This window comes from Gallinula chloropus, assembly GCF_964237585.1.
Source record: "Gallinula chloropus genome assembly, chromosome: 7".
In the NCBI taxonomy this organism is placed as follows: domain Eukaryota; kingdom Metazoa; phylum Chordata; class Aves; order Gruiformes; family Rallidae; genus Gallinula; species Gallinula chloropus.
This window is the reverse complement of record NC_140092.1, coordinates 31232236-31244776: the sequence shown is the minus strand read 5'-3', so window position 1 is coordinate 31244776 and position 12541 is coordinate 31232236. Positions and strand designations below refer to the sequence as shown.

General features: G+C 37.9%; 1 protein-coding gene across 1 annotated transcript in view; it reads left to right on the top strand.

The window, feature by feature from the left end:
• FAT1 (FAT atypical cadherin 1) overlaps window positions 1–12541 on the top strand; it is a gene marked incomplete at both ends in the record, with an annotated part of 99953 nt that overhangs the window by 21763 nt on the left and 65649 nt on the right. The window contains one exon of the mRNA XM_084266957.1: window positions 6925–7239. Coding sequence (XP_084123083.1) covers window positions 6925–7239 — 315 coding nt within the window. The remainder of the gene's footprint in view (window positions 1–6924; window positions 7240–12541) is intronic.

Here is a 12541-nt window from a genome sequence, read left to right as displayed (position 1 = left end):
CCCCAATTCAACTTGCTTTCTCCCACTATGTCTAACAGGGAGCATAAAGTGGGCAAAAAACCCCGCAAAAAACACATGCATAACACACAGGATTGCATTTTCCAACTCTCCTGATTTGTCTGTGCCTCTAGAAGTTATCCAGGGGGAAAAGTAGGACGGAAGAGTGTGGATGTATGTGTTCCTCTTTGAGGCCTCTGGGGACTGGTGAGAAGCAGACAAAACCCTACATCATCTTCTATGCCAGATGCTTTTCCTGGGTTTTTTGGTGGGTTTTGGTTTTTCTGGTTTGTGGTGGTTTTTGTTTGTTGTTTTTTTAATCCTGTCAGCTCTGCTACAGCTTCTGTATTTATACAGTCAGAAAAATGCTTGTTGTGTCATGGCAGGTTATAGACGGAGAGAGAGAGGTCTCTTGCAGGAGAGGTAAAAATAGAATGCATAAGAAGAGACGAGTAGGAACAAGAAGTCTGCCAAGGAAGTCATCTGTGTTCATCTGTGTTCGATCTGGATAGTGTTGAAAACCTGGTGTTGCTAACTTGCAAGAAAAAGCAAAGTATGGATTAGAACGGATGTGGTTTTAAATAAGATGACCTGGGCAGAAATCAAAAGTTAATTTAAGTGGAAAATGCCATGCTTTTTTGTTTTCTGGCCCATTCTGGTTATGCAAGTCTGGAGATTTTAATAACAATCTGAAGACCGTCTGTTCTGAATTGCTTAACATTAGAAGCTAAAATATGATAGCATTGTATTTACTAAGATTTGTTTTAAAAGCCCCAAAACAACCAAGCTGCTAATCAAGAACCTTGCTTTGTTTTAACAAAAACTAGGCAAAGTTCCACAGAATGTAAAACAGAAATTTGGCCAGAAAAACAGAGAAGTTCAAGGAGTGGACCCTTGTCCACTTAAAAAGCGAACTTCATAATTACTAGTAGAGGTAGCAGAGATTCAAGTAGTAAAGTGCAGTGTGTGCTGAGCGCTTCCCCCAATTTCATTTTTAATTCAAAGACTGTGCAGGCCTTAATGATGGTTTACACTGCAGACACGTTTGTTTAGAATTCGAGACAAAGTTGCAGTCTGTGTTGGCAGACTGGTGCCATTGAGGGACAGCATGCCTCTGTGTTTTGAACAGGCTTAATCCACTCACTCTTAAAAGTTTGATGTAGATGGGTTGTTCACTGAAGGTCATATTTGATCAGAACCTTTGCTCATGCAGTTCTTGAAACGTTGCCCCCCTCCCCACCCCCCGGATGGCTTTTAAAGCAGCGGAAGAAGCTTTTTTTATTTGCCCAGCTTATTAGAATTTAGATTAATTAAGTTTGTAATCAGATTTCAAGCATCGTGTTCCAGGCCAGGGATTTCTCTTAGTTTGTTTCAAACGTCACTCCCAGGGCAAATTCTGCTAAACTGCATTTTCATGCTTTGCTGAGAAATGATTGCAGGTTTTGATTTCCATTACAGAGTCATTAATATTGTTAATGAGAGTTCTCATGGATAAGCACACTTAAGGAGGATCATCCCTGGGAATTTGGGGTATTATAGTTTGAGCATTTGTTAATTAGATAGAATTGGTGTTTGTAAGACTGTCAGATTTGAGGTGGATTTATATGTTTATTTTTAAGAGTGACTTTGGTTGTAGTGACGAGAGTTGAGTTAATGTTCTGAGTTTTCCACAGCTGCTCTATTCATAAACCAGCCTCTTCTTCCATATTGAATTCTGTCCATATTCTGTTAGGACTTTTGCCTTCTAATGAAATTGATTGAAAAATCCTACTGCCTCAAGTGGTAACAATATCTGCTCTAACATTTCAGACACGTGAATATTGTAAAATCAGCTCTGATGTCCTCTTGCAGATGACTGAGAAACATTTCATCAGAGCTCTTTTGTACTCCCCTCTGCTGGTTAGTGACTGAATATGAATTTCTTTTTATTCTGACCACCTGAAAGGCTTCAAGATTGCATATCCAGCCAAGTGAAAAATGTATTTTGGAATCTTCACTTAACCATATTTTTGGAACAATAATATTTACAAGTCTTTAGGATTACCATACATGCTAAAGATTAGTGCTGTGCTGTAGAAGATTACTTGTCTTGCTACATAAAAAGCAAATGGTTTGTAAAAGTTAAAATTACCACATTGTTTCTGTGTAGAGAATGGATGGGAAATCTGCTGATTAAAGACTTTTTTTTTTTTTTCCTTCCTGTGAATGGGAGAAGAGTTAGAGCAGAGATAGAGCTTTTACAGCATTGAAGATGTAATAGTACTTAAGCTGTACTCCTAAATGTGCTTTTCACTGCTTGAAGAAAAAAATGAAAACACTTTCTAGGAGCCAGAATATGCTGCTGAAACTGATGATACCGATCAACAATTCACTGATGCTTAATGGATCTAGCTGATTGTGAGATTAAAACAAATTAACTCTTACTTAGATTACTTAGTTTTAGTACTTCTCTTTGATGTATGAGTTTCCATCATTTTTCTCTCTGCTGTGTTGAGAACCACTAGAACCAGAGTCAGTGCTGGCTTTCAAACAGCACATGGTGTTATCCTGCCCTAATATGTTAAATAGGCCTCTACAGTTACCGCTTGCAAAGGCAGAAAGTTGGCACACCAACCAAGGATACTTAAAGGACAGGTTTGTCATTTGGTAGAACTACTGTTATCTTTTTAAAAATAACAAAAATTGAAAAGGGAAAAAAAAAAAAGAACTTGGTGTCTTAGTCAAATTATTCTTTAGGCTTTTTTTTAAGGAGGCATGGTGGACCCCTGAAGTTTACCTGCATTTGTAGCATTTGTATTCCTTATTGGTGTAGAGAACTTAAAGGTGAAGCTGTTGGTGTTCTCCCAGGCAAACTCAGGAAAGATTAACTGCTACACTTGCAGAAACAGGAGCAGTTTCGACTAGAGCCATGAGGAAAGCATGGTGGTTTGTAATTACTGATGCAAGGTCAGATTGTACAGTAATGTTAAAAGGGGGAAAAACTCAAGTGTTCCGTGGAGTTGTGTTTTGTGGCACAAGTGCTAAAGTGGAACCTGAAGAAACCTGTTCAGGTTTTGGTAATCGTAGCACCCTCCTGCCATGTGTACTGGATCTGCATCTGTTCCCTTTTATTGCGGGGTGGAAAGGGCAGGAAGAAAGCTGAGTCATGTTAACAAGCCCTTTGTCTCTTCCCTCGCTGTGCCTGGTGCCTGCAGCATTGAGTGATGAAGAACTAGGTGTGGCGGCCTCTATTCCACACTCCTCAGTGTACAAGGAGCAAAGGGAAACTTCTGTCCCCATATTCCTGTCCCATTTTGCATGGCTCTGTATTGGAAGAATTTGAGTCTTGTCAAAGAAATCCACTTGTGTGCAATGCCCATCTCTTAAGCGTTCCAACTTGACTACATACCTACCCCATCTGTTTTAAGCTGTAAGTGGGGTACATGGAGGGGTTTTTTTCATGTACTCTTTGTGCCTCTAGGAAATGTTCATTCAGGAATTAATCTGTTGATTAGTGGTGAACAATTATGTAGATGTTTTTGCATATTTGCTCATAAAAATGTTTTCCTAGATGCTTATAATTCCAAACTGAAATAGAAAGCAGGACATACAGAAAAATGTTCACCCAACAATTTAGGATCTATTGGTTTAGAAACATGAGTAAAATGGAAAAATACTTTCAGAGCATGAGACTTCATGTTACTTTGACTAATGCACGCTTAGAGCGTGGGTCACCCTGTAGAAAATAGGAGACATACTGAAAACCAGAAATACCCTGTTGGGTAAACATCTGTGTTGCATGACAGATGATCAGACAGATTGCAAGCCTTGCATCGAGCATATCTGCAAAAGCTGGAGTAAAATACACAGAAATTGTGTCTCATATGCAGATCTAATTTGAAATGAAAAATTATATTTAAAAAGTTGCCCACGTGTGCTGTATCATACTGTTAGTCACTATCCCTATAGTATTTTACATATTTCTTTTTTGAGATGCTGCTGTTACTGTTGTGGGTGTTTTTTTGGTGTGGTGCTCTTTCCTCATTTGTCCTTTGTGAAGTATGTGACTTAAGAGAACAAATAGAGTCCTCTGGTTTTTTTTCTTTTTTTTTTTCTTGGTTTTTTTTTTTCTTTGAGGTGGGCTTTGATAACCAAGGTAGTTGAATTTTTAAATGCCAAGTGAGCAGCTTACAGGAGGAGAGCTCCATTACCACAGAGTCTCTCTTTATGTTTCTTTAAAATCAAGCAAGGCTATCTTAAAATTAATCTGCCACTTCTGATGTAGCTACTGTTGAGAAGGCAGGACAGGTATGAAATTATAACAGTCATTCAATTCAGCATGTAAGCTTGCCCGCTGTGTTCTGCGTGGATCACAAGTAACAGAGCAGCACTGCTGGAAGCCTTCCTACAAGGGAGTGAATAGTCTAGTCTTACATGTGGTAGGACATGAGTATTTCACAAAATTGTTCAAGGCACATGTGTAGTGACCCAGACTGAAAATGAAGTGTGCCACATCCAGCGTTTAGGTTTAGAAATGAGGCCACAGCAGTTAAGGGATTTGTTTACTCCCAAGCAAGATTCCTGGCTGAAGTAGGGAGGTGCAAAATGTGTAACGTTAATGGTACAGTAAAATAGAATCCAGGTAACTGAGCATTAGAGGCTGCATGCCCCATTTTAAACTGCAAATTTATGTATGTTAACAGTCAGAAACACTATGCAAGTAACCACAGTACAAATCCAGGGAGTGCACAGAATTATTATTTCTAAAAAAATAATAAACCTGCCATCAAACAAAATATAAATAAGGAGTTGAAGAGACTGGAAATGTAAAATGCCAATATTCTTAAAATTAACACCTTGGCTTAGTTTTTGATGATGTTCCTCTGGGAGAGGGGGAAAGGAAATTATGAAGCCACTGGTTTGTTTTCTTGAAAACTTTTACAGACTGTATGGAATGTGTGTATATTTTCAAATTGCAGTGCTCCTCCTCCTTACACCGGCCGCTGACTCTCTAAGACCAGTTTCCACACTGACATCTGGTGGTAGTTCCCAAATGCTGGTGCTTGAAATGTCATATATGGGTGTTTGTCAGGTTTAAGCTTTAGATGCTGTCCCCTCCAGCCCTTCTGATGTGATCTTACTGACATCTTAAATGATTTTAATCAGACCTTTATGCAGGTTCCCACAAGGCAAAAAAAAGTAATGAATAAATAAGTAATTCCTCAATATTTATCTCTTTTAGCTCAGCCAGTATAATACATTAAAACAAAATAAATGTCTGTAGTGTGGAAGGAAATCATAGATCATTAGAGTTGGAAAAGACCCCCAGGATCATCTAGTTGAACCATTGTCCTACCACCTGTATTACTTAGTAAACATCCTTCAACCTTTCCTTAAACACCCCGAGGGACAGTGACTCCACCACCTCCCTGGGCAACCTGTTCCAATGCCCAACCACTCTTTCTGAGAAGAAAAGTCTCCAAATTTCTAACCTGAACCTCCCCTGTTGTCCAGTTGCTACTTATCTGCAAGAAAGGCTGACCCCCAGCTCACCACAACCTCCCTTCAGGTAGTTGTAGAGAGCAATAAGGTCTCCCCTGAGTCTTCTCAGTTAATTCCTTTCTTGAAGAACTCCTGTGAAAGTCTGTTTTACTGATGGTGCGTACGCAGTGTGCAAAGTAAATGAACTCAGGAAAAGGGCCATGACACACATAGTCCCATTACATGGCTGTACCCAGAGTCCAAAACCAGCTGTCATGGCGACAGTTTGACTGATTTCCAGTCCCAGTGAGGACTGGTCTCCATCACTCTATCAAGCAATATGAGCCATGACGAAGCCCTTCAAGGTGTCCACAGAAGGTGGTCACAAGGACTTGTATCTCTCTTCACCCTGACATGTATCAGATTAAGTTGTGTGTAGGAAAATACCTCAGATAAGACAAGCTGTGAAAGCAACTGAACCAGGAGTGCAAAGTTTTGTTGTACCGTGGCTCTGTGAATCCATCCATATAGTATTCATCCCCATCAAGTAGGTTACACCATGTCACATACCCTTTTGACATGTGTATAATATGTCTGTACATGTTGAGTAAGCTCCTTTACAAAAATAGACCTGTGATTTCTTCGCAGTGGATAAAAGCTTGAGTCCCTCATTCTTTATTTAGTTCTGGCTCAGACAAGCTCCTGTAGACTCAGCAGACAGGTTTTTATTAAGTTTGTGAATTGTGTAGCTGCTCCTTAAATGGTAATTCATTTTTTTGTGGGGGGAAAAAAAAATAAAATAAATTTGAGTTAAACACTGGTTTCCCTTGCCAGACGAATGGCAGCCAGTGGTTTGTCCTAGTGCTGCAGAGGGTGGCTTCAGGTATAACTTTTGGGTTATTTTGCTGTGAAATTCCTCTGTGAACCTGTGTAAGCACATTAATAAGCTTCAGTTAAATATTTCATTCGGGCACTGTTTCACATTGGAGTAGCTGCTCATTAATATGAATCATGGTAAACAGTTCAAGAATTTGCCATCTAAATCAGGTAGATTGATATGGCGTAAATTCACTGTAATCAGTGATGAGGAAAGAGGGTCATTCAAGTCCCAAAAGGCTGTGAATTGCTCGTTATATTTAATCTTTTAGACAAAATACCTTTTATGAATAGGGCTAATTGATCTGGTAAATCTCGAAGGATGTTGGAAAGGCAATTAAGTAATATATTGTTTTAATATCTGTAATGCATAATTGCTGAAAGCTGTTTGTAGTGATTTTATTTTTTGTGGCTTCAGGTCAACCTCAGTATGTTTGTCTGTGTGTATCAACACAAATTGTAGAATCAATGTCAGTTACGTTGAACTCATTTACTTTTATTTATTAATTTATTTAAGTTTGTTGCTTACTCTGTTTTTATACACTTCTACATATTTATTGAGCACCTTCTGTTTATCTTCCTGTTAAACAGGTATTATTGAGACTGCGGATCGCCTGGATCGCGAGACGACCTCCCATTACTGGCTGACTGTGTATGCAACAGATCAAGGCGTGGTGCCTTTGTCATCTTTCATTGAAATCTACATAGAAGTTGGGGATGTTAATGATAATGCTCCTCAGACCACAGAACCAGTTTATTACCCAGAGGTCATGGAAAATTCACCTAAAGACGTGTCTGTCATTCAGATTGAGGCATTTGATCCCGATTCCAGCTCAAGTGAAAAATTAACCTACAAGATTACAAGTGGAAATCCACAGGGATTCTTTTCAATAAACTCCAAAACTGGTAAGTACAATAGTATTTCATTGTACCTATGAATAAATCAACGTATTTGCATAAATACATAAACTAGGCAAAATCAAGATCCTTGGTTTAACATTGTAACCATGCTTTCCTAATAGGTAACCTGGTTCTTGAGCTGTGTCAGTATTAGTAAGTTACACAGATAAGTAGAAGAGGGTTTGAGAGCAAAAGCAGTTGGTTCAAAGTACTTGATAACCATATCGTGCATGTTTTGGGAGGGTGTACTTCAGAATAGCTCCATTCTTGACTGGTCAATGCCCATTTGCTTTTGTCATGTAATAAATACATATTTTAGCAAAGTTTCATCCAAGCTGGTTTTAGTTGCCTCAGTTACCCGAGGTTCATGCACAGGTTGTCAGGTGTTGGGGCTTTTTCCTTCTTTCCAGGTAGCGTTTATGTAAGCAATGCAAGCTGTTTATTAACTGCAAACTCACTTGTCCCACAGTCAAAAGGGACTATCTTTGTAAGCAGTTTTTGCTATTGTAAAGAATATAAATCTGGAAGATAATTTGCAGGTGTGGTTGTTATATAATGAGAAGAAAGACTCCGAGTTCAGTGGTTGTTTGGAAAGCTTCAGAAGAAACATACTGGGGTTGTAACAGGAAAGTACAAATACAAGAAACAAGTGACCTTTTAGTCACTGTGAATAACAAATACTGAAATGTGTTTAGGGCAGAGACAGGAAACAAAATAATCCATTTTAACTGAAGCTGCACAGCAATTTTGAAAACAATATAAAGGTTGCAAACCATTCCTTCTAAATGAATGTAGAGGAAAATAGTTCCTCTCCTGGAAGTCTTTTCCACAGATAGTTCCTGTCAGTAAAGAATGGTTTGGTTTTAATTAAATAATGTTTTTTGTGGGTTGGGCACAGATTAGCATTTCATATTTGTGTGCTATTTCCTAGTACAGATTACAGGAGATACTTCTGATTCACTCAGCCAGAAATTCCTTCTGAGAATTCAGAGATTATTTTTTTTAGACTAGAGGTGCTGTAGAGGTGGAGAGAGTGACTTCAGTCTGTAACAAACCCAGTAAATAGAGGGGAGCAATAAAAGTCTTGTCCATTTAGCTATTGCTCATTCACGGAGGGAATTTCAGGGCATTTAAAAGAGCAAAAATTGGGTGAAAAAATATGTTTTGAAGGCTGGGTTGACACTACAGCATTCATTCTCTTTCATAGTTGTTTGAGCTCAGGGTGTGGAAGACTTGCATGTTGTATCAGTTACAATTGCTGTGTCAGCAAAGCTCTGAGTGCAAACACAGGTATGTTATTTGGGTTATCTCTGACAATAACTTCCTTGTCAGCATGTGCTGCATCTGCTTGTGAAGACATTGCCAAGAGGGACATAAGAAGTAGCTGTAGCAGCAACAGATCTTTAGCGTAGTTAAAACTTGTATCTAAATACTGTATTTACAGAAGTGTTTGCTTTAGAACAAAGGCAACCTAAGAAATAAGACAGAAATTCAAGTCTTCTAAAGTGAATGTGGAAACCGTGTCTTTGTGTGTGTGCTTTGTTTGTTTGTCATTCTCTGCTTACACACGATGACAAATGTTCTGCTTTTCTGTCTATTTCCTCAGCCTGTCTGGTTTTGGAAAGTACTGGTTGCCTGCTACTTTGATATTTCTTCTTGTCTCAATCAGTGGTATTGGTAAAAAGAAAAAAATTGCCTGTGAATTGTGTGGAAAGAGCCAAGTGACTGCAGTGCTCCTTTTGCAAGTGAACATAAACTCTGCCTGCATTCATTCAGTCTTTACTTAATTGGCCAAGTACTTTTGGTTGCTCTTACTTTATCTGTAGCTATGTCTTGAGGTCCTTTCCTACCCTTCTCTGCCTTCTGTCTTATTATGCACAATTTTCCAAACTTTGTTCTTAAAAAAAGACACTTGCATGCCTCTTTTACCCAAGTTTTGAAAAGAAGACACATCTTTATTACTGTTTAATGGATAGAAAAATTAAGGCAGCAGGAGATTGTGACTTGTCTTCGAAGTTTGTAGTTTTCCACATCAGTAGCTTACTGCTGATCTCATTTATATTAGGAAGGAAGCTTACCAGACTAGATGGTGAAGTGATAAGGAACACTTAATAGAAAGCTAATAAGGATTTTCTGTCAAGAGTTTCTTACCTGCCTTTGTTGTAGCATGCATACTGTAGAAGCAGGAATTGTGGTCTGAAGTCCTCCTTGAGCTCTGTTAATGGGAAGGGGGTGGGGGGACAACACAGGACACCACAAATTGAAATAATTAATTATATTTCAAAGTAACAGCATGGAGAATAAAAGATTCTCTCTCCAATTTATATTCAGAAGGATGAATTTTAAAAAATCTAGGTAAAATTTAGGGATAGGTAAATTCATTGATGTCTATTACTGTTAAAATTGTAATGCTAGGTAGACATAATAGCCATGGAGAGGAAAGGAAGAGGTGGGCAAAGGAGAAGAGACTTCTTTGGCTTGTTCCTCTTGTGTTCCCAGAGTGCACTCCAACAGATATTAAATAGCTAGCTCATGTAGATTCTCTTCCTGTTTATATAGGAGACTGGCTTTCATGTGGTCTAATGGGCTAGCTTGTTTTTCCTGTGCATGTTTGGTTTGAAACGGTCAGCCTGCAGTAGGCACTAACATAGTGATTAAGGTGAGTTTTGACTGAGGTTATCAGGTTTCTAACTTACCAGGTATTTCTTCAGTCTGTTAGAAATCAAATATGTTTAACATGAGTAGGTCTGCTGTGGGCTGAAAGGGCTTTCACTAGAATTGGGATGTTAAATGTTGAAAAATCACTTTAAAAGACACTAGTTATTGTTGTGGCTGTAACATAGTGTATTTTATTTCCCTCAATTAATTAAAATAGGGCTCAACTGAAGAGTACATTTGACTAGAATGAGTGAAATCAAATCTCCTCTTGTTTGCTTATGCAGGTATGTCACCCTTGTTAGACCTTGTGAGGCCAGAGCACTGTAAGGTGTTTGTCAGAGGAAGAGAAACCTTTTCAGGGCCCCAGGTTTTACTTCCAGCCAAAGGGAGATAGGGATGGAATATGAATCAAGTTTTAACTGTGTCCTATTGTAACACTGAAAAAATGAGTTAAGATTGTGTTACCTTTGTTACTTTGGGCTGCTCTGCAGCCTCAAAAGGAAATTGGGGGCTGAAATGGCATTCAGTTCAAGTCAAGGAAAGGCTAGTGTTGGAATTCTTAAAATATGTGGTAAGCGTTAAATTGTCTCCTCTGTGGGTCAGGGATCCATCATCTTCTGTGTCTTTGTAGAACATAACACTAAGGTATTGTGAACCATGGCTAGAACCCCAACAGAAAATAGTAATACAGATTATAAATAGCAATAACCTACAGGTAACCTCTATCAGGTAAAATAGTGCTTTTTGTTCTCTGGAAGTAGGTAATTCATTTCTAGGGTTGCATAGGCTCCAAACTAAGATATCTGTGTCTTTGTGCAATAATCCTAAATTTTAAGATTGTGAAACTGACTGACATGGACCTATGTAGGAGGATACAGTTCATTTTTCAGAGGAAGAAGAGATTTCTTTACACAACAATAATTATTGATTGACTGGTCTGTTTCTCAGGAGTACCACTAGTACTAGAAATAGTCTGTGTGGCTCTTACAGTCATCAGTTCCTGAGTATCCCCTTCCATAAATCCTCACTTAAAATCAACTTTCTTATTTTATGTAATTATAAAATAGCGTAAAGAAACATCACTAAATTTTTCTTTGCATACAGAAATACTATTTCACTTTGTGGAACAGATATGTGACACAGTACATCAGTGGACTTTTTATAAATCTTTTCAGATATACCTGGCCTTTCCTTAAAACAATTTAGATATAATTTTCTCTAGTTACAGAGTTTCTGTGTAATGAAAAAATCCCTGCTGTACATATGAGCTGGCCAGGTGGAATAAAAATAGCATAATATTATTTGCAGGAAAGAATTAGGGCAAATAGTAATTGCACAACTTTAATGCTCAACCTGCACACAAATATAGACAGATAAGTAAGTTATGGTAACTCTATCTGCTTAACATCATGTAAAATAGCTTGTAATTAAATATAGAAATAATTGACAAAAACAGTATAGTTCCAAGACATTTTATTATGCTTAGGTGGAAGTAGTTGGTGTGGGCTGAATTTGATAGCTATTCAGAACACATGTCCTGAGACTCTTATGGTTAATCTCAGCACTTAACCCTGGAGCTGTTGCACTGAGGATCAGAAAAGATTTTAGTTTCTAGCAACACTCCTGTAAAGCAAAGGATTATGTAACAGCAAACAAGTTCTGGGGTTTGTGCTTTGGAGCTCACAACATCCAATGCTTTTTTCTGGTATGTATAACAGAAAGTAGTTTAGTAATACCTCACTGCTGCTTGTGAGCGTGGTTTATTTGCTTCTGAGTTATTTAGACATTTTCCTTTTTTACATTCTGTAATTACCTTCTAACAAGGTCAAAGACTTTGAAATTTAGTTAGCAAAATATTCATAGTTGCTAGCTTCCTTATTTCATTGGATGCATTTGGATGTTTTGTGTGAGGAAGCAGTGAGATGGACAAAAAAAAAAGGATGTTTTAGGGAACAAATAATTAGTTGTTGTTCCACTTAAAAGTGATTTAACTCCAGTCTAGTTGTGGGACTCAAAAGTTTTAACGTATCACTGATGTAGACTCCATGGTTATATTTACAAAATACAATTTAGTATTCTTTGAATTAAAATACTGAATGTTTTTATTTTCACATCAACACAATCATACTGAGTGGACATTTTTCCCTCATCTTTGATTCTTTCATATTATAATATGTTAACTAACTTTACTGTTGTGGAGGAGGAATGTTGGAAGCATGACAGTTGATAGCAGGATTGCTGTAACTCCTTAAAGTGGAATAGGCATTAGCATTGGCTAATAATAGTTGATGATACCACTGTACATTAGTGTACATTTATGAGCTGCTTATGATTTATGACCATGTAATTTCTAATCTATATTGGATTACCTGTTCACAAATGGATCCATTGGTGCCACTTCAGAAGAGAGTTACTATATTCATTTTACTAAGAGTTTAAAATCTAAACATGCTATTTCTTTCTACTTGAGGCAGGAGAGCATGACATACATTAATACAAGCTTTTTGTTGCATCTAGCAGGAGTTTTAAGGGTAGGCTCCTCCCTTTAAAATGTATACCTACAGTTCCTGGGAGTGACATTGTCAAAGAAATTCTATTTCTGTCATTGTTTCTTATGTTTTGTAGTTTTATTCTTTAAATTGAGGGATTG